General features: G+C 35.8%; 2 protein-coding genes across 2 annotated transcripts in view; one reads left to right on the top strand and one right to left on the bottom strand.

The window, feature by feature from the left end:
* Positions 1-13534, top strand: part of LOC107551594 (LIM and calponin homology domains-containing protein 1-like) — a 34900-nt gene extending 21366 nt beyond the window's left edge. Inside the window, exons 16-24 of the mRNA XM_016233262.1 lie at positions 169-194; positions 6240-6332; positions 6405-6610; positions 6874-6968; positions 8072-8180; positions 9863-9949; positions 11468-11576; positions 11657-11759; positions 12449-13534. Of these exons, the coding sequence (XP_016088748.1) occupies positions 169-194; positions 6240-6332; positions 6405-6610; positions 6874-6968; positions 8072-8180; positions 9863-9949; positions 11468-11576; positions 11657-11759; positions 12449-12474 (854 nt within the window). The 3' untranslated portion in view covers positions 12475-13534. The remainder of the gene's footprint in view (positions 1-168; positions 195-6239; positions 6333-6404; positions 6611-6873; positions 6969-8071; positions 8181-9862; positions 9950-11467; positions 11577-11656; positions 11760-12448) is intronic.
* Positions 13535-15959: 2425 nt separating this feature from the next.
* Positions 15960-18666, bottom strand: LOC107551569 (paired mesoderm homeobox protein 2B-like). The gene is made up of 3 exons (XM_016233210.1): positions 18391-18666; positions 17318-17505; positions 15960-16497 (listed from the first exon to the last, which is right to left on the bottom strand). Exons 1-3 carry the CDS (start codon positions 18581-18583, stop codon positions 16198-16200), a joined length of 681 nt encoding a protein of 226 aa, XP_016088696.1. The 5' UTR covers positions 18584-18666; the 3' UTR covers positions 15960-16197.
* Positions 18667-22701: the final 4035 nt, after the last annotated feature.

Genomic DNA, 22701 nt, shown 5'->3' with positions numbered 1-22701 from the left:
ATGTCTCAACACTTCTTTTTTTCTGTGTCATTTTAATGTTTTATGCTCTGTGTATCTGTGTACCAGTTTGAGCTCCTATGGTGCTATAACTTTCATTAGCACATGAAGAGATTAATGAGTATATGATGAGTTTCTAAAGTCACTGTTCCCCTCTTCTTTCCTCCACAGAGGGGATTGACTACTCCATTGATTGTGTAAGTACTTAAGTATGCCAAAATCACACTCACTCTTCCTGAATCTCTCTTTATTTCTTTTCACTCTTTTTTCCTTTGTTAGTCCTTCATTGTAACTAGGGATGTGCATTTTGGTCATTTTGGCTGTTAGAGTACTGGCTTGATGGGAACAGATTGTATTTGGCATGTTTGCTGTTTCAGTGTATCGCACCAATAGCTTTATGCTTTCAAGACAGAGTGTCAAGTTACAACACAAATAGTTAAAAAGTGTTGATGGATCTAAAAAAACAGCATTCTGTTGCATTTAGTTGTATCTATTGTTATACTATTTATTAATATTTTATATGATATTTTATATTTTAAGCTTTAGTAATTTTATATAGTTTTGTCTTTTTTATTTATATATATAGCTTTGATTTTTTAAAAATATTTTATTAATATATTTTTTAACTGTTTAAACTGAAAATTTGGTTTCAGTCACGTTTGTGAACTTTGGATTTCATGTGTGTTTTTGCTGTTAGAACTGCAAAATCTGAAGAGATATGAGTTGTTTCAGCAACAAGAAAATATTTTTGGATTTTGTTGTTTTTACTGGTCTGAACAAAGGTTTAAAGTAACCAATTGAAACAAGTTGCCCACAAAAGCCCACAACTACAAAGTAGCACTCAAATTGTTACTGTAACAAATCACTTAATAAAAAATTAGGCCCAATTTTGGCACGTTGAACAAAAACATCAAGTTACACAACTGATTTTTAATAATTGATCATTACTTTCGAGTACTCATGCTCATACCTAGTTAAAACAGCATAGATGCACCCTGTCTTCTTACCTACTTTCCTTTTTTCCTTTCTGCTTCTGTGTTTGTGTGTGTGTGTGTGTGTGTGTGTGTGTGTGTGTGTGAATCAGATTGAAACCCCAATGTTGAACCTTGCAAAAAGGGTTGATCACTGGACATGGGATCCTAATGAAGAGCGTAGACGAGCAACATAATACTTTCAAATAATAATAATAATGAATAGATAATAATAATGACAACAATGTGCTACTCAGCTTTACTCCATGCAGCTAATTATTTTAAAATAATTATAATAATCATAATAATAATATTATTATTATATTATATTATATTTAATGGCCAATCTCAAATAATATACATGGTTATACAATTGCAATTTACCAATATACAGTGTATGATATATAGTTATAGAACCAGATACATTTGCTTTGACATAAAATTAATTTTAATTGCCATGTAGAAAAGGTACTTTGACTTTGATTTACTAGTCTATAGTATATATTTACTAGTATATAGTCACATGACAAAAATCTTGCACAATTTCTTAAGGAGGTTATTCAGTTTACCCACTCTCACGTCTTACCCCACTCTTTCCTCATCTTTCCTTCTAAACATAGAGTTGTGTGTCATTTTGTCCTCATCAGGCATCTGTAGCATGGACATATGTCAGCACTCCATGACTATAGATCTGATTTATTTAGTCGGGTCATTGTACAGTCATGCACAGTAATTGAACATGTAGAAATTAAGATGCTCTGTGTTATTGCTTTTTTTCTGTTGTTTTCATGTCTAGATTTACAACTCCCAGAGAATAGATCCTTCTTTTCTTTGCCTCTGCTTATACCAGGTATTCATATCCATCTCAGCTGATAGAATCACAAGTGGGCAGTTACATAAAGGTGTAAACAGGGTCCAAAATCATTGATTGAATCCCTCAAACCATATTTGGAAGTGATGAAGACTATAAATATAGTAACACAATGAAACCTGTCAAAATCTGATCATAAGTGGATTCAGGAGATGCAAGTGAGTAATAATAATAATATATGTAAACAAGGATCACAAGATGGATGTTAGTACCGGGTGTAAATAGAGACATCATGTCTCAACACTTCTTTTTTTCTGTGTCATTTTAATGTTTTATGCTCTGTGTATCTGTGTACCAGTTTGAGCTCCTATGGTGCTATAACTTTCATTAGCACATGAAGAGATTAATGAGTATATGATGAGTTTCTAAAGTCACTGTTCCCCTCTTCTTTCCTCCACAGAGGGGATTGACTACTCCATTGATTGTGTAAGTACTTAAGTATGCCAAAATCACACTCACTCTTCCTGAATCTCTCTTTATTTCTTTTCACTCTTTTTTCCTTTGTTAGTCCTTCATTGTAACTAGGGATGTGCATTTTGGTCATTTTGGCTGTTAGAGTACTGGCTTGATGGGAACAGATTGTATTTGGCATGTTTGCTGTTTCAGTGTATCGCACCAATAGCTTTATGCTTTCAAGACAGAGTGTCAAGTTACAACACAAATAGTTAAAAAGTGTTGATGGATCTAAAAAAACAGCATTCTGTTGCATTTAGTTGTATCTATTGTTATACTATTTATTAATATTTTATATGATATTTTATATTTTAAGCTTTAGTAATTTTATATAGTTTTGTCTTTTTTATTTATATATATAGCTTTGATTTTTTAAAAATATTTTATTAATATATTTTTTAACTGTTTAAACTGAAAATTTGGTTTCAGTCACGTTTGTGAACTTTGGATTTCATGTGTGTTTTTGCTGTTAGAACTGCAAAATCTGAAGAGATATGAGTTGTTTCAGCAACAAGAAAATATTTTTGGATTTTGTTGTTTTTACTGGTCTGAACAAAGGTTTAAAGTAACCAATTGAAACAAGTTGCCCACAAAAGCCCACAACTACAAAGTAGCACTCAAATTGTTACTGTAACAAATCACTTAATAAAAAATTAGGCCCAATTTTGGCACGTTGAACAAAAACATCAAGTTACACAACTGATTTTTAATAATTGATCATTACTTTCGAGTACTCATGCTCATACCTAGTTAAAACAGCATAGATGCACCCTGTCTTCTTACCTACTTTCCTTTTTTCCTTTCTGCTTCTGTGTTTGTGTGTGTGTGTGTGTGTGTGTGTGTGTGTGTGTGTGAATCAGATTGAAACCCCAATGTTGAACCTTGCAAAAAGGGTTGATCACTGGACATGGGATCCTAATGAAGAGCGTAGACGACAGGAGAGGTGGCAGCAGGAGCAGGAACGCCTGCTGCAGGTACAGTAGCCAGCTTGGGGTTTGTCTGAGAGAAGTGAGCATCTGCTGTTCTGTAGAGACAACTTTCTCTGTTGTTGTGTTCTGGTTAGCATTTTACCATCTCTTCCTGTCTTCCCTTCACATTCTCTCAAATCTATCACACTTTTTGTTGACTTTGGTATACCTGTGAAATACAAAAGGAGAAATTTTGAAGAATGTGTTGATCAGTCTTGTCCATGCAGTAACAATAAAAGAGGACTGAAGCTTTCAATTTTCATAAAGGTCACAAAAGCACTTGTGTATTTATGGTTTCATACCAGGGGCGTAGCCATCATTTCAGAAGTGAGGGGGACAGAAATGTATAATGTACTAATACCTTTTTTTTTTAAATTACAAGTAATTGACAAGTTTTATTTTTCTCTTATTTCTTATTTTTAGTTGGCTAAGAAATCAAATACACTGCTGGACAATAACAAATCATTTGTATTCTATAAAATGTTCCTATATTTTCCTAATGACAATTTTGTGATTTATTTATTTTTTCAATTTGTATCACAGAAGGTGGCAGAATAGTTTCTATACTAATAATAAACGCTACTTCAATTAGCACTGCATTATTCATAACTTTATTTATTACTTGGAGAGGACTTGAAAAACACACATAAACCATATTGTCACTGGAGCAAAGGGAATAGGAGGAACGAGGAGACTTCACAAAAACGAGAGTCTTTAATGATTCCAATGGGAGACAGAGCACAAGGATGACGTTCACAACAAGTAGATAACGAGTAGACCTGGCAAACACAAACTGAACAGACTAGGACTTTTAAACACAGGGCAATCAGGGGAACACAGGTGACATCAATGGAACAATCAAATTAAACGAGGACAGGAACTTGGCCAAATAAGGCAAAACAGGAACTGAAACACATGACATTTCGGGAGGGGGTAATGGGTGGGAACTAAGGAGGAGGCTCAGGAGGAGGACGGACACCCGGGAGGGGGCCGGCAGACAGAGTCCAGGGAGGAGATGATGGAGGGAGGCGACAGGAGGGGCTTGGAGCAGGAGGAGCCAAACAGGACCCAGGCCACAGCCATGATGGTGACCCACGGTGGAGCCGACGGAGGGAGAAGCCATGGAGGAGGAATGGCCGCCGACTCCAGGGGGCCGACCAACCGCGTCGGAGCAGGTGGTGGAGGAGCCCGAGATGGGGATGCTGAGGATCTGGGGGGCCAGGGTAGAGCTGAGGGCTCTGGCAACTGAGGTGGAGACGGAGATCCGCGGCGGAGTCGGAGCGACTGAGGACCAAGGTGGAGCTGGCAGGAGGAAGGAGCCCAATGTAGCCGGTGGGACGGAGCAACAAGGTGCAGCCGGAGGAGCGGAGTCCTGAGGCAATGGCGGGTCGACGCCCGACCAAGGCAGAGCCGGAGGGACGAGGGAGCCTGGTGGAGCTGGTGGATCGACGGGTGACAGTGGAGGTGAGGGAGCTAGGAGCCGAGGTGGAGCCGCTGGGTCTATGGGCCGAGGCGGAGTCCGGGCCTCGGAGGCTGGAGGCGGAGGTGAGGGATTCTCCAGCTAAGGCAACGCTGGATGATGGCAGGCCCGCGGCGCTTGCACCGTATTGATGGTGGGCTGAGGGCGAGCAGAGGGACTGCCAGACGACAGCAGTGGAGGAGGCAGGAGCAGGCGGGTGGGCGGGCATTCATGAGCCTCCCGGCTCTCAGGGCTGCCCTCGGGGATCAGAGCCCACTCCTAGCTGAGCTGAGAAACGGGAGCCCCCTCAGGGCTGGACGGGACCAGCGGGGACGAAGGAGAGAGGAGAGGGGGCACATCGGCTTCCAGCTCAGTTTCCCAGTCAGTAAGGTCCCCTTCTAAGTCCAGCAGCCCCAGATGTATTATCAGCTCACCCTCAGCCGCGGTGCAGTGGGCGGAGCTCCACTCCATGCTCTCACCGTCCACAGCTTTCTCCCTCACGATGAAACCTGTTTTGGTCAGGTCTTCTGTCACACTTCGCTGGAGCAAGGGAACGGGAGGAACGAGGAGATTTCATAAAAACGATAGTCTTTAATGATTCCAATGGGAGACACAGAGCACAAGGATGACGTTCACAACAAGTAGATAACGAGTAGACCTGACAAACACAAACTGAACAGAAACACAAAACAGGAGCTGAAACACACGACCCATATATTGTCGCAGCCGTGTGTTTAATGTCTTTACGTTTCATCAGTCAAACGTTTCTGCTTTTTATTCAGCTTATACAGCGATATCTAGATGCTTTTGGGGTCAAGATTTTTAAAAGAAAATATTTCTTGTTCAACATGGATGGATTAAATTGTTCAAAAGTGAAAGCAAAGACTTTTATGTTATTCAAAAAAAATCTATTTCAAATAAATGCTGTTCTGTAGTTTCAAATTGAAGTTTTCAACGTTTATTTTAGATATTAGAATGATTTCTGAAGGATCTTGCGACACTGAAAACTGGAGTAATAGCTGCTGTTTCAAATTCATCCTTGATATTAAATGAATTTTAAATATATTTAAAAAAAAGATTTTTAATTGTAGTAATATTTAACAATATTTCTATTTTCAATTTTTTTCAAAAATCCTTCAAAACTAACTTTTTTCTATCCTTTTTTTTTTAAGTATGCATTTAAAAATGTCAAGTAGAAGTACAATAATAATAATAATAATACAAATATGCAACAAATAATACAAAAAGTACAAATTATTATCAAAAATGTTTCAATTTCATAAATATCAAAGTTTTCTTAGAGTTCCTCCATTTGACCTGAATAAAGTGTTTCATAAAAATAATATGATTCCCATTCGTTGTTATTGCATGAAAAAGGGGCAAACAGTAACTTTTTCTGAATTTCTCCTTTTGTGTTCCACAGATGAAAGCAAAGTTATGCAGCTTGAAACAACATAAGGTTGAATAAATTATGACTGAAGTGAACTATACCTTTAATCCCTCTTTTTCTTTTTCTGCAGGAGAAATATCAGCGAGAGCAAGGGAAGCTGAAGGAGGAGTGGGAGAGAGCACAGAGAGAAGTGGAAGAGGATGAGAGGAGACACCATGAAGAGGTACATATTTTAACTGTTTCACATGAGATCTAATTGGTTCTTAATGACCACTAATTAGCTCTTAATCAATAGGAAAGGCGGATACTGGAGGAAACCGTGACCCCACTGACCCCTCGCACCTCAGGTTTATCATCCTGTATGGTGACAGAGGCTCCGTCCCTCACCCAGCCCTCAGCCCCACATGACACCATTGTCCTCTCCTTGGCTGACTGGGAAAAGAAACAGGAAATGTTGGAGAAACAGGCACAGACAAACCAGAGTAGTAGACTTACACACAGGTGGAGTACATACAAAATCCATTTGAAAAAAAAAATTTTTTCCACGAGAATAATGGTAACTTGCTATAGTAACAAACCCTACAAAGCAAATGTATTACAATTTTAATGTCAAATGCAATTTATTTCAGCTGATTTTGATGTACTCTGGCAACCTGTCATTGGAAAATGTGTAATGGTCAAGTACAGATGCAAGTGTTGATATCATAACTCTGCACACAGGATATGTCTGAAAGGATGTTTCAATGTTAATATAACCTTTCTAGCCCTGATCAAGTAATCACACCAGCTCAGCAGAATGGTCAGAGAACTGAACCTCAGGAGAGCCAAACAGCTACACCACAACTGCAGTTTATACAGGGTAAGACACAAACACTAACCCTGGGTCAAAATGGATGTCCTAAATGACAAAATGCAATTGATAAAATAAATATTTTTAGTAAACATGTAAAAAAATATATTTTTTTCTTGGTTTCATACATTTTTGATTATCTACAAAGAAAAAATTATAATAATAGACTGTAAAATGTCAAGTGAAGCAACCATCATGTAAAAAGTAACTTCAATTAAATTCAAAAATTTTCAACATCAATTATTATTATTATTATATTCATTAAATATAATGACCTTGATTTGGAGGACAAGAGGTTTTTAGAAATAACCAATCTTCTTATAACAACATTTTAGATATTTTTAAATCTAATATTAAATAAGTCATTAATATATTTATATTTAGTTATATTATATTATATTATGTTATTCTAAATAATAGCAATAGTATTATTATTATTATTACTATAATACAACACTCTATATAATAGAGTGTGTGTGTGTGTGTGTATATATATATATATATATATATAATGTTCTTTTAATTGATATCAAATAATTTTATTAGGATTACATCATTTGACCTGAACGAAGCTTTCATAAAAAAAGAAAATATCTGACATTGTTTTCTTAATACACACAAAAAAGGATCCTTTTTTGAATTTCTCTCTTGTAGTTTATGCCATGCTGACTTCTACCAACATTTCTGAAAACTTTAAATTATAAAAAAAAATTTTTTTTATATATAATACAACTTAAAAATAGCCTTGTTAAAACTTAAAAAATAAATACAAGAACATATTTTTTTAATGCTTAACTCGTCTGCCACAATAATGTTTACGTATATACAAAACGGTTACACTTTATTTTAAGGTGTCCTTGTTACAGTGTAGTTATACATTTAAGTACTGAGTAATATTAATTAACTACATGTACTTACTATATGGTTAGGTTTAGGATCAGGGTTTGGCTTAGGGTTACTTGCACGTAATTATGCATAATTTTTTGTTATTATAATAGTAAATACATGTAACGTGTAACAAGGACAACTTAAAGTGTTACCTGCACACTGGATACTCAATTAAAACAGCAAATTAGGAGACACGCATGCTTTTTCTCTTTGTGTTATTACAGATGGCTCTTGGAGCTGTAAGTCTAAAGACAGACAAGAAGATTTGAAGAAAACTGCCTCACTGGATCGTAAACCGAGTCCACCTCAGAGCCAGACCACAAAGATGAGGAGGTGTGTGTGTTTGTGGGAATGCATGCTGGCTTGCATACACACATGTGTGCCAAAATGCTGCTTGGCTTTGCTATGAGTGGAGGATGTTTTAAAGATCAGGGGCCTCATTTATAAAACTTTATGTAGAATTCATCCTAAAAGTGTGCATACGCACGAAAGCTAGATTCTGCGTACGCACAAAAGTTTTCCGATTTATAAAACCATTCTTACACCAGAACCTGCGCAAAAATCCTTTTATAAATCCCAGTCAGAGAAAGATTGTGCGTATGTGCATTTCCACCCCTTCTCCTCCCCGAAATCACCATATATGGAGCTTACCATGCCTAGTTTTCCTATGCATAACCTCATCTGCATATCATTTCCATGCATATTCCCATCCACGTGACACCATGTTTAACTCCATCAGAGGTACAAGACATTAAGGAGATACGGACTATAAATGCCATTTCTGCCATACAATTTACATTGCTAAAAATCATCCAGTTACCTTGTTATATTTTAGAATAAATATATAAAAAAATCCATAAAAACAAAATTGTATAAAATACTTCTCAGAGAAACATTTTAGAAAAGAGTTGATTCATTCTTTTACACTGACCGAATAGTAGGCTATTTTAATTGTTTTCAATAAATCAAATTTATGCCATTTTGCTGATAATGTACACATACGTTTTAGAGTATTTATATAGGCTAGTTTGGCCAACTTATATTTTGCAGTAGAAAATGCAGTTGTCTGACTCGGTGCGTCACTGACAACATTTTTATAAAATGAAACGTGCAAATCTTACCGTTTCCTTTCAATTCTATCCTTCAAATATGACTATCACAGAAGGAGTCTGCCTGCACACATCAACATCTCTGTGCAGCAGTAGTTGTACAGTATTATCATTGGACCTATTCAAACCGGCCGATGGACCGTTCATCCACCGAATCCAGCAGTGTCTCCCATAATATTCAAAGTGCGCATCATTTCCTTGTTCTCACTAAAAATATTTTCTCATAACGTGAGATCTGCAGTTTAGTTTAAGGAGGAATTATTGTGCGCCTAGCACTCCTCCCTGTCATTAAAACATAGCATGCCACAGGAAAAGTCATCAAAAATATAGCGCATCCACTACAAATATGTCTATTCATATAATCTTTAACTTCTGCATAATGACTTTATGTTATCTCAGTGCTCATCTCCATTAATGAGTGTCATTTTTAATCTATATAATCTTTTAACTTCTGCATAATGACTTTATGTTATCTCAGTGCTCATCTCCATTAATGAGTGTCATTTTTAATCTATATAATCTTTTAACTTCTGCATAATGACTTTATGTAATCTCAGTGCTCATCTCCATTAATGAGTGTCATTTTTAAACTAATTGTTTATATCAAAATGAAAACAGAGTTTAAAGTACTTCATTGTTTTGCTCACTGTAGTAAAAGTGTGCGTACGCATGGGTCAGAGTTTGCGTGCAGGTGCGCAAATTTTCCCTTCAAGTTTGTTTTTTATAAATCCCATCTTTTGCGTAGGAAGTGGCGTACGCCTCTTTCAGGGCATGTTTCAGGTTATAAATGAGGCCCCTGGTCATATTACGTTTTTTTCTCGGGCCATGGAACATTTCTGCATATGACTTGCTTTCACAGTTGTGTGTCTCTATGCTTGTGTTGTATGTGTGTGCGGCTGCTGGCAGGACTGGGTCGTGTGAAAATGTTTTAGGGACACACCCATCAAAATCACCCACACCATCACAAGACACGCCACCTCCATCACCCAGCAGGTATGAGCCTTCCCTCCAACACATACTCAATCACATGGAGATACATGTGTGTGTGTGTGTGTATGTGTGTGTGTGTGTGGAGCATTTTAGTAATAGGCTTCATAAGCATTTGTATGCTTCACCCAGACACAGTGATTGCATCATGCTGTTGAACTGGCCTGTAAGATTTCTTGCATTTAATTGAAATGCAAAAGTATTGGTTTAAAGGAACAGTTCGCCCAAAAATGAACATTTGCTGAAAATGTACTCATCCTCAGGCCATCCAAGATGTAGATGAGTTTGTTTCTTCATTGGAACAGATTTAGAGAGATGTAGCATTGGATCACTTGCTCACCAATGAATCCTCTACAGTGAATGGGTGCCGTCAGAATGAGTCGAACAGCTGATAAAAACATCTTAGTAATGTACAAGTAAACCACACTTCAGTCCTTCAATTAGCACCTTGTGAAGTGAAAAGCTGTGTGTTTGTAATAAATTCATCATTAAGGCATTTTAACTTTAAACCATTGCTTCTGACCAAAATACGTCCATAATCCATAAAACTGTCCATAAAATGCAAAACTGTTGATTTAGGTTCAGCACATGATGATCCAAGTTGTGCCACCATGATAATAAGGCATAATCATTGCTTTCATTTCAGTAGTTACATAATCATACTAAAATGCTTTGCGCACAATCCTATTTATTTAAATTGCATGCCTGTATTGCATTTGTTACCTCTTTAAAGTCTTTTTTTTATTATTGCTTTTCATCCAAGACCTGACAAGAAAAGAATGTTTTACATTAAAGGGTCAGTTCACCCAAAAATGAAAATTAGTCCATAAATTACTCACCCTCAAGTCATCCTAGGTGTATATGACTTTCTTCTTTCAGACGAATCCAGTCGGAGTTATATAAAAAATTGTCTTTAATCTTTCAAGCTGTTTAATGCCACGCAGCGGGTGTTGCATGCATCCGTCCAAAAGCAGTTAAATAAAATGCGCCCATCCATAAAAAAAAGTGTCACACGGCTCCAGGGGGTGAACAAAGAAAGGCCTTCTGTAGCAAATCGATGTGTTTTTGTAAGGAAAATATCTATATTCAAAAAGTAATAATCTTTTTTTATTCGCTTTTGTGCGGTGCGGCTTTTGCAGAGCTGCTTCCGTGTACAACTGTTGGCGCAAGCTACATTAAAGTGATTATTAAGTTTTGAATATGGATATTTTTCTTACAAAACCGCATCGATTCGCTACAGAAGGCCTTTGTTCACCCCCCAAAGCCGTGTGAGACACTTTGTTTTTATTGGATTTGCACATTTTATTTAACTGCTTTTGGACTGATGCATGCAACACCCGCTGAGTGGCATTAAACAGCTTGAAAGATCAAAGACAATTTTTAATATAACTCCGACTGGATTCGTCTGAAAGAAGAAAGTCATATACACCTAGGATGACTTGAGGGTGAGTAATTTATGGGCCAATTTTCATTTTTGGGTGAACAAACCCTTTAATATATGGCTTTGTATGGCACCCTCTGCAGGTCAGTAAGTGGAAAGAAGCTTTGCTCCAGTTGTGCACATCCGTTGGGTAAAGGAGCAGCTATGATCATTGAAAGCTTGGGGTTGTACTTCCATATTCAGTGTTTTAAGGTAAAACTCAGATACTTTTGTCTCTGTGTGTGCATAAGAAACTTGTTCATCCTCTTAAAATATTATCTGATGTGTTCTAGTGTGGAATATGTAAAGGGTTACTTGGAGACACAAGTGCTGGAACTGACGTCAGAATTCGAAATGGACTTCTTAATTGTCAAGAATGCTACATAAAATCAAGAGGTGAGGCTTAATGTGTTTTAATTGTATCTTAAACATGATCCTAAATGTGCAGGTTACTGTAATTCCCTTTTTTCTGTATTCTGTATCATAAACAGGAAAATCTTAATGACATTAGCTTTAAATTATTTTAGTAATTTCTTCAACTATGAGGCCTGTTGACATTTAGAAAATTAACTCTTAAACACACTTTTCACAATCTCACTAGTTCATTTGTTGATATACGTAAATCAAATGAGAGATTTCTGTCAAGTCTTCACCACATTTCAAATTTTGTACTGTGATTAATAACATTCTGTGGTGGAAATAACATTGTTTTACAGAATAACACCTTTGCCTTGCATAGTCTGATTTTATTGCTAGCATTTTATTTATCCTAAATACACACAATAACATCTGTTATTATAAATGTATTTTTTGTAATGTAATTACAATTTAATAAGTAATATTTGCATTAATTTTTCTTTTTCTTCACACATCACATATGACATATTTCATATCAATCAGTAATAATTTTAAGTAATAATTTACCATAAAATGTATTTTAAAGTAAACATTTATCTTGTTTTTTTTATTATTTTTATGATTGATTGTTTTTTCATATTTTAAGATTGAAAATCTGGGTCTAGTACAAGGGTAAAACAATCCTAAACATATTTTCAGGACATTTTTAATGTGCTCCTTCTTTGCAGCTGCTGGCCAGCCAACAACATTGTGATGCCTCTGCACTTCTGACAAAGAAATGGAAGTGAAATCAGGTTAAACCGACCCAGGACCATACCCAAGAAGAACGGATTTTACGTTTATACAACGTTTTCCTTACAGCACAATCAAGCATAGCCATTAAAGTCAAAACTGGAATCATGGACACATGATGGGTTTTCCTCTGGACTTTCTTTGACTGTCATTGTGCTCGCTAAAAAACGACTTTATCGCTTACATGATAAAAAGTCCATAAGATATTACTGCGAATACAGAGACTACAGCGAGTCTGTTCATACTGTTAGTTTAACACTTTAGAATGAGAAGTAACGGTAGCACTTTACCTCACAGTGGCCATGTTACACACATCTCAATAGCAATAAGGCCAGAAACATACTTTACACAAATGCAGATTAATGTGTCAATATCAAACCTCAGTTCTAAAGGCTGAGATTGAGATCAGTCAAATGTCTGTACCATTAACCCCAATAATATCTAGGTAGCTGTTAACACTCTCACAACACTTGTCAGTGGGGCAGTACCTTTTCAAAATGTACTAATGCATACCTAATATGTACCTTAAAGGTGCTAATTATTTTTTGAGAGTGTATAAAACGATATAAAAATTTAAAATCAAGATTCTCTTAAAACGGTTGCCTCATGACAGTAGTTTGCCTAAGAGAGAAAACTGATTTGTAGAAGCCAAAGGGTCAAGGCTAACTACAACATTCTGAGAGCAAAAAGCATATTTTGCCATCGACGGCCATTCAAAAATAGCATTGTATTCTGACTAAATAAGCAACTCAAGGCTGTAAACATGTCTTAAACATTGGGGGGACCATTTTTTGAAGGGGGTTTGTAATGGTCTTTTTATCTAAAGGAATTAAATAATTAAAGAATTCTTTAAAAACATGAAAGGAATAAGAATATTTTTTGTAAAAAAAGAAGAAATAAGAATAGCGTAATAAGAAAAATACTTTTTTTGTAAAGTTATCTATTTGAACTGTTTGCTGCAGAGCCCTACGGTTTGCACAATTTACTAATTCGTTCCCTCGATGTACTAAAACGTGCACACGATTACTATTTCGTTCCCTCGAATTGCTAAATAGTGTGCACAATTTACTAATTAGTTCTCTCGATTTATAAATAGTGTGCACAATTTACTAATTAGTTCTCTCGATTTATAAATAGTGTGCACAATTTACTAATTAGTTCTCTCGATTTATAAATCGTGTGCACAATTTACTAATTAGTTCTCTCGATTTATAAATAGTGTGCACAATTTACTAATTAGTTCTCTCGATTTATAAATCGTGTGCACAATTTATAAATCGAGGGAACGAAATAGTAAATTGTGCGTACTATTTTTTTTCGGGTCTCCGTAATTAGCAAATATTTTTATTTTAAAATTTGCCACCATTCACTCTTATTCATATGCCTATGAAAAATGGCAACATAATTTGAAATGGCAAAAAAAAACAAAAAAGTGGATATTACTGTTGGTTGTTAACATTTTTATGTTATAAAAAAAAGTTTCAAATATTAAATGTTTAGCTACTTACCTTGCACTCTTTCACTGTTCGTTATCTGTGAACAGTAAAGCCAGCGTGAATATGACTTTTGAAATTTTTTCAACATCAAGAATATCACATATTGACTATTTATAAATGGCAGATATGACATTTTCACATTTTTGCCAGTGACATTTTGGATGCCTCTTATAAGTGAAATTGACGTCATAGTTTAGTATACTCACTACTGAGGGTGCATAGCTAGAATCATCTACATTCATATACTTGTTTAGAGTATGTTTTGGGCCTAACACCAATGACATGGAATTATAAACGTCCACATATTGACTACAGTTGTTCATGAGTATTACTCAAGTACTTGCGTAAATCCATTGTAACATGGGCACTGTAATGTAGAGTGAGACTGAATCCATTTCCATTTTGAGGAACATGAGGTAGCACAAAAGTCCGGTTTTCATTTAAGAAAATTTTGCATTAATAATAATCTCAGTTTTTGTAAAGGTCTTGCAGGTGTCACATTATTTTTTTTTTATGTTCCACTAACAGACGAACGCATAATGTGCGACTCTTAGGCCTAGCTGATTTGTCCTGATGCCTTAACTGACAACATGAAATAAATACAGATAAGATTGTCCATCACTTTCTTCATTTATGTTTTGAAAACACGTCTTCATGAACTGGAGTGGTTTTGATTGAAATGTTCTGTTCCTTCCTCCATTTCTCATTGCCTGTTTTATCTTGTTTGATCAGTGAGGGGTTTGATACTTTATTTGTGCAGTATTGTTTAACAGCATGTTGCTAATGGGTAGATCTTACATTTCCATTCGATTATTTTTCCAAATTTGTTATTAATATTTACGTTTTGCTCTGCAGTTGAATAGTAAGAAGATTGCATGATCCCCGAAACTTTCCTTGATTATGCTTTACATTACAATGTCCATGTTACACATACATTACACACTACTAAAATGAATGACTAAAGTAATAACATTAACTGTGCAAAGCAGCTCCACATAATCAGAAGTATATTATGTAATAACTTATAAACACTGTAATGTAAAGTGTAACCCTTTTTATTTTCAGTTTTATGTGTTCTGTTGCCTTTCTCTCTTCTGTAATGTTGTGCCTTAGAAATGCGCTCCTATAACGTCTAGTGTCGGCCACCCTTGCATCCAAAGCTTCAAGTTACCGATGTGTATTGATGAGAGTATTATGCATATGCACTAAGCACTCTGCTTTTACGCTTGTACTTTATTCAAACACTATGAATGTGCAAACAAGAGATTTAAAAAAATGAAACTTAACACCCTCTGTAAGCTTTACACTCATTTCATGTGCATTTAGAGATGTAAAATTGTTAAATATATCTATATTTATCTAAATCAACTGGAAAGGATTGCAATCCTAAATGTCACCAAAATATCAAATTCAACAACGAGGGCAGATTGTATTCAGCAACACTAGCATATAATTCCTGCTTTTTAACTTCTGCTTACGCGTTCTGTTAATATTTGAGATTAAAAGACATTGTCATTTAGATGCGGTTTTGATTGTTGCTTGTATTTCGTTTGTTTTATTTTGTGACATTGTGAGAATATGAACTGAAACAGAAGTAAGGCAATAATTACTGGAAAGAGTAGCCAAGGATGAGTGAGATGTGTGTGACAAATAACTTCATATTCTGTATTTATTATACCCTTTTAAAAATGAGCGATATAAGACAACCTACAAGACGCTGAAATGCAATGGCTTTTATAGCAAGTGTATGTTTTTAAATAAACTGTAATAAACTATTTTAAATGCACTATTTTTTTCCAGTGTAATTTCATTGCTCTGTGTGCATTTTATGTTAAATAATTTTAGTTGTAAATCTAAATATATGTTATTATAAATAACTGGAGCAAACATCTCGTCCAGAACAAAAAGCAGTAAAAGATTACATATGTTGACTGATTATATGACACTTTTTCTATCCACTTTATTTGCATTTGAATAAAATCATTCAAAAAGATATGTCAAGTATCTCTCCCATACAAAAATTCCCTAAGCATTATCGGTTTTAGTTGTCAATGAATAGACCAATGCATTATTAATTTCCTATTTGCATGAGATCAGAAAAATAACATAAATGAGGTAATCAAATGCAACTATAGAGATCTAGACAGTGGGTTCTGGTGTTTGAACTGGCACATCATGTCTTTCACTGCTCAACACATGCAGGCAGTCGTTGCACAGTGAGTTTGGTGGCCTCTTGACCTCTGTGTTTCAAGAGAACAGATCCCTAACAAGGGCAGTTGGTCTGGAGCCTGGTCCTCTCTGTGACTGCTGGTGTCCTGTTTGTGGTCTGGGTTTAGGGTAAGAGTGGGTTGTGTGCTGTCTGGGTCAGGGACTGTCAGTGTTTTGGAGCTGTCATGAGAAGGTGAACTGTTCACTTCGCAAGATGACTCGGTCCATGTAGCTGCACGCTCCTGTTTACGAAATTTAGCACGTCTGTTCTGGAACCAGACCTAAATCAAATCAAATCAAATAAACCCATTTAATGAATAAATACTTCAAAATGTACCTGACCTAATTAATTCCAATTGTCCGACAGATGCATTATTTTGCCAAAAGTATTGGGACACCCCCTTCTAATGAACAGGTTTGACTACTTTATTCATTTCCATGAGTACAATGTTTAATGTTTAAATACATGAATTATATATCTTTGTTGCAACAGTTTTGGAAGTGTCTAAAATGTGACCATATGTACAAGTCATTGGTGTTTGGTGATGTGTTTTTGTCTCAAGGTCTGCATTTAATGTCACACCAAATGTGTTCAGCTGGGATAAGGACTTGGTTTTCTGTAGACCAGTCAAATCAATCATTTCTTTTTGAACCTTGCCTTATACACAGAGGCATTGTCATGAATAGAAAAGGGTCCTGTCCAAACTGTTGCTATAAACCTAGAAGCACACAACTCCCTAGAATATCATTATATGCTTAAACATGTAACATTGTACTCATGGAAACCTGTTCATTAGAGAGGGGGGGAGGAGGGGGGGGGTCCCAATAATTTTGGCAATATATGAACAATATAACTTTTATATAACATAACTTTTTCAGGAAAGGTTCAGGATTTGTTACATTTTAGTGTTTTTGTTGAGGGCAATCAGCTAGAACACATTAATGGCAGATACACATTAGCCAATATTAGATATTTATGGAAACATTTTAAATAAGAATAGACAGAATAACCTGTATGACTATGAAGGGGATCTTGATGTATCTTAGAACCCAAAAAGAACATACGCAGTTGAAGAATGATCAGAGCAGAAGCTCAGATACCTGAACTCGAGCTTCAGTAAGATGGATCTCCTGCGCGAGCTCCTCTCGGGTGTAGATGTCTGGATAATGAGTCTGTGAGAACACGCGCTCGAGCGCTTTCAGCTGCGCGCTGGTGAAGATGGTGCGGACGCGCCTTTGTTTGCGTCTCTCCTGGACGCCTCGTTCGTAAGGCAGAAGATTAGGATGAACTGGAAGTTGAATTAAATTTGAATTAAACACAGATATATATGTTTTATATTGCAGCAACTGTTTACGCCCTTCAAAAGTTTGGGGACAGTAAGATTTTTTAAAAAAGGCTCTTATTTTAAAGATACAGTAAAAACAGCAATATTGTTACCATTTAAAATAACCGTTTTCTATTTTAATAGATTTTAAAATGTAATTCATGTGATAACAGAGCTGAATTTTCAACCGCCATTACGCCAGTCTTCAGTGCCTCATGATCTTTCAGAAATCAGTCGCCAATTTGGAATATTGTGCATTTATTACACTTTTCAAAATGAGCATAAGACAACCAACAAGAAGCTAAAATGCAATGGCTTTTGTAGCAAAAGCATGTTTTTAAACAATATAATAGGCTACATTGTTTTAAATGCACTTAAATTGCATTCGACCCACTTTCTTCTGTAATAACACCTTTTAAAATAATTATTAATATGCTATATAAGGAGCATTTTTAATAATTCATCATTTTATTATGCTGTTTTGGTGCTCAAGAAACATTTTTTTTCTTCGTGAAATCTTGATATAAGCTACTTTCTGCATGATACGTTGATGAATGGAAAGTTCAAAAGAACAGTATTTATTTGACATCTTAAAAATGGTTTAATCTTTAAAACAATTGTAAAATCTTAACAAGGATGCATTAAATTAATCCAAAGTGATTTTTGATCAATTACATTCACCCTTGCTGAACAAAAGTATACTATTAATATCTTTCAGAATAAATAAATAAAAAAGTGGTTGCAAAATGGTTTGCTTTAGTTTTACATTTTAGCCAATGCAAATAATAACATCCTTGATAAATGTGATATACATATACTAATAAAAATGGGATTAAAGCATAAACTAACCTGTTATGTAGTGTGAGGGTTGGTGAGAGCCAGGCGCAAGGAAATGGCAACTGGTTGTGTTTCCCAGATTGCACCTGTTATATTGAAATCTGAAGGGCTGACTGCAGGAGCTGAACTCCGTGGAGCGGCTAGAAGCTCGGCCAGTGTCCATCACAGACTCGTATGCATTAGACGTTAGGTAGCTGTACTCCATCACTCTCGCAGTCTCTCTGATGTCCTCGGAACTGTTCTCATGTGAGGGCTCTGTGGCTTTTATTAGCCCTGGAGTTTAGTTGATTAAGTCGGTCACTGACACGTGGGTCTCATTGTATTATGCTTTTGACATGTCTCTCCATCATCTCTGCCTCCACCTGCATCATATCAGCCAGCAGCCTAATAAACGCATTACCATAGCATGTTACAGCTAAATCTATTTAGATTTTTTTGATTTTGCACTATTGCATACAAAAATGTGTTTTGAGCTAAAAAAAAAAAAAAAAAACATTTCTGACCGGTCCACACCTCCGAAGCCAGGTGAGTTTTTACTATTACCGTTATCTGAAATATGTAAAAAGGACAGTTTTTCACAACAATTTCTAAAGTTCTTTTTGTATAGGCGATATACTATAGGCTACACGTTTGATGTAGCATTGTAGCTATAGCCTACAGTTTATATTACACACATAACTTAGTGTAAGATGAAAAGATTGTCAGAAAATAATTACATTATGCATTAGTACACTCTTAAAAATAAAGGTGCTTCTCGATGCCATAGAAGAACCTTTTTGTCTAAATAGTTCTATAAAGAACCTTTCATATCTGAAGAAGCTTTCTGTTTCACAAAAGGTTCTTTGTGGTGAAAAAGGGTTCTTCAGATTATAAAAAGGTAAGAAAGAGATGATTCTTTAAAGAACCTTTGACTGAATGGTTCTTTGTGGAACCAAAACTGGTTCTTCTATGGCATTGCTTGAAGAACCTTTTGAAGCACCTTTATTTTTAAGAGTGTATTAATAGCCTACTCACGATGACAATTTAAAAACTGGCTAATTAGAGATTTTTTTTTAAATTAGAGCCACGTTTAATTATTAATTAATAGAATAGAATAGAACAGCATTTTATAAAAATCTAATAAACCAGGAATTATCTATGCTTGCTTTTATAAGTTCAAGTTTCTTGTATCCTTTCTTCTTCCTTCTTAATGCACATTTTCGTGGTTCTATGCAGGCTTCAGATTTGGTTTCTGTGCCGCCATTGCGTATAGATGTCTGAAGCTTTAGCCGTTTTGATTATATTCACAATTATTTGTTCTTACTTACTTTGAACCTTGCATGACATTTGACATGAGCTAGGTCAAACCGTTATTGTGTCTAATAAGTGTAGATGTAGGTGGAAAAGAGAGACAGGAGATGATAGAGTGGGTTTTGATGCAAATATCCACGAGCCTTTGTGTTCAACAAGCGAGTATCACGTTGAGCTGCTCAAAGGATTGGCGAGTGCGCAACCCATCCATCATAACGTTATGAGAGCAACAGGCCTACACAAGAGCACCAGCTGAACGATAAAATATACAGCGCTGGTTGATACCATTAGCCACCCAGCACTTTTAAAAGGGACATCTGCGTACATGTGAATTTGCCACAGGCGCATTACAGTTTAACAATAGCTTTCCAATAATATTAAATAATAAATCACATTATTTTGTTACAGATTGCATGAGATTATGATCCATCAAAATATGAATTGTTGCACTGAAAAGGGGACTGGTCCATAAAACAGTCTGATTGTTTAACAAACGCTTAATTTGCTTAATAAATCACTTTTCACTCACTGACCCAGCGCTGGGTTGCAATATGACTTGGGTAAAAAAAGTTAATTGACTAAACGTGGAAGGGTTAAATGACCCAACATGCGTTTAACAATTTTTTTTTAACAAATCTATGTTTAAAATGCAAGCGACGCCTTATTTTGTGTAAAAAAAATGAACACAAGTGTAACAATATTCACTTTTCTTCTTTCTCTTATGTCAAAAATATGACATATGTTTTTAATTGTTGGGTAAGTCCAGGTCAAGACCACTGCCAGGCTAGGTAAATATCCTTAATAAATCACTTTTCACTCACTGACCCAGCGCTGGGTTGCAATATGACTTGGGTAAAAAAAGTTAATTGACTAAACGTGGAAGGGTTAAATGACCCAACATGCGTTTAACAATTTTTTTTAACAAATCTATGTTTAAAATGCAAGCGACGCCTTATTTTGTGTAAAAAATGAACACAAGTGTAACGATATTCACTTTTCTTCTTTCTCTTATGTCAAAAATATGACATATGTTTTTAATTGTTGGGTAAGTCAAGGTCAAGACCACTGCCAGGCTAGGTAAATATATTTTTTATTTTCTGCTGAAGAAAGAAAGTCATAGAAGATCTTGACCTCGTATGCTATCTATCTATCTATCTATCTATCTATCTATCTATCTATCTCTCTCCTCTCTCTCTCTCAATTCAATTCATATTGCTTTATTGGCATGACATACTTGGGTACATATTGCCAAAGAATTGTACATAGCAGAACAAAAATACATATAATATACATCCATATATATTTATATAAACATTGATGGTACTACTAATGCAGATGTGTTCACTCTTTAACTCTTAGTTTGTGGCATTTATAAATATAATGTGCTACCAAAGAGGAAGTAGGTCCTCCACCAAATAATATTCTTAATTTGTGATTTTCATGGAGCGACTGGAACTCAGGAATGTTCTGCTGTATTTGACTGTACAGTGAGTCTCTTAAGGATGTGTATTTGTCACAGTGAAAGAGGAAGTGTTCCTCCGTCTCAACTGATCCTGATCTACATTCAGTACAGATTCGCTTTTCTTTAAGTAACCACGTGTTTTTATGTCGTTCTCTCTCTATGGCCAGCTGGTGGTCACTCAGTCTGTACTTAGTCAGTAAATGTCTGTGTGTTATATTCCTGACTGAGACCAGATAGTCAGCCAGACTGTACTCTCTGTTGAGTTTCAGATAACATTGGAGACGACTTTGCTCTTTGGTTTGTTCTTTCCAATGCTGTATTTATGTCTCCTTTTCTTCATTCATAATTTCTTTGATTCTTCCATGTTTTTCAGGGTTGGTGATATCGAGTGCTTTGTTAGTCAGATCTGACACCATTACACAAAGATGACTTTTTTGAGCACTCCTTTTTTGTGTTTTTAGTGCTTTAAAATGAAGAGAATCCTCCGAACTAGAGTTTAAGTGGATCCAGAACTTTAGAACTCTTTTTTTAATGATTAGATTCAGGGGGAGACGGCCTAACTCTGCTCTGCAGGCGTTATGTTTCTGTGCACATGAAGGATGCTTCTGCAGAACTCTACATGCAGAGCTTCTAAAGGGTGTTTGTGCCAGTTCTTATGACTGTAGTTACTCGCTGGGTCCCAGATCTCGTAAGTGTGGTGTTGTTTAAAGTAAATAAATGTTTATGTTCTAGATTTCTGTTTTTATTCTGAAATATCATAATCTTCGTTTTTGGGATGTTGACGTCTAAGGCCCAATCATGGCAGTATTTAGTTAAAATGTCAAGGTTGTTCTGGAGACCTTCTGGTGTTTTAGATAGAATTAGCAAGTCGTCTGCATACAGTAAATATTTGACTTCTGTGTCGAATAATTTGAGTCCTGGACTGTTTGATTGGTCCAGTAGATCTGCCAGTTCATGGATATACATGTTAAATACAGTCGGGCTGAGGCAGCAGCCCTGTCTCACTTCTCGCTGTTGAGAAAAATAGTCTGTCCTTTGCTGTCCAATTTTTACTGCACATTTATTTTGGTTATACATGTTTTTAATTAAGTCATATATTCTACCTCCTATGCCACTGTGAATGATTTTATAAAACAATCCATTATGCCAAATGGAGTCAAATGCCTTCTTAAAATCTATGAAGCATGCAAATATTTTTCCATCTTTCTTTTGATGTACATGTTCATTTATTAATGTGTGTAGTGTGTGAATATGGTCAGTGGTTCAATGTTTAAGGAGGAAGCCAATTTGAGATTTGCTGATGACATTGTGCTGCTTTAAGAAAGATGAAATCCGAGAGTTGATTATTGAGCAAAATACTTTTCCCAAATGACTGGTTACACAGATCCCTCTGTAGTTATTAGGATCTGTTTTGTCTCCACTTTTAAAGACAGGAGAGATGAGTCCTGTGTTCCAGACCTCTGGAAAAACGCTATCTCTCTATCTCTATCTATCTATCTATCTATCTATCTATCTATCTATCTATCTATCTATCTATCTATCTATCTATCTATCTATCTATCTATCTATCT

This window comes from Sinocyclocheilus grahami, unplaced genomic scaffold (genome assembly GCF_001515645.1).
Source record: "Sinocyclocheilus grahami isolate Dianchi unplaced genomic scaffold, SAMN03320097.WGS_v1.1 scaffold427.1, whole genome shotgun sequence".
In the NCBI taxonomy this organism is placed as follows: Eukaryota; Metazoa; Chordata; class Actinopteri; order Cypriniformes; family Cyprinidae; genus Sinocyclocheilus; species Sinocyclocheilus grahami.
This window is presented reverse-complemented; position numbering and strand designations above follow the sequence as displayed.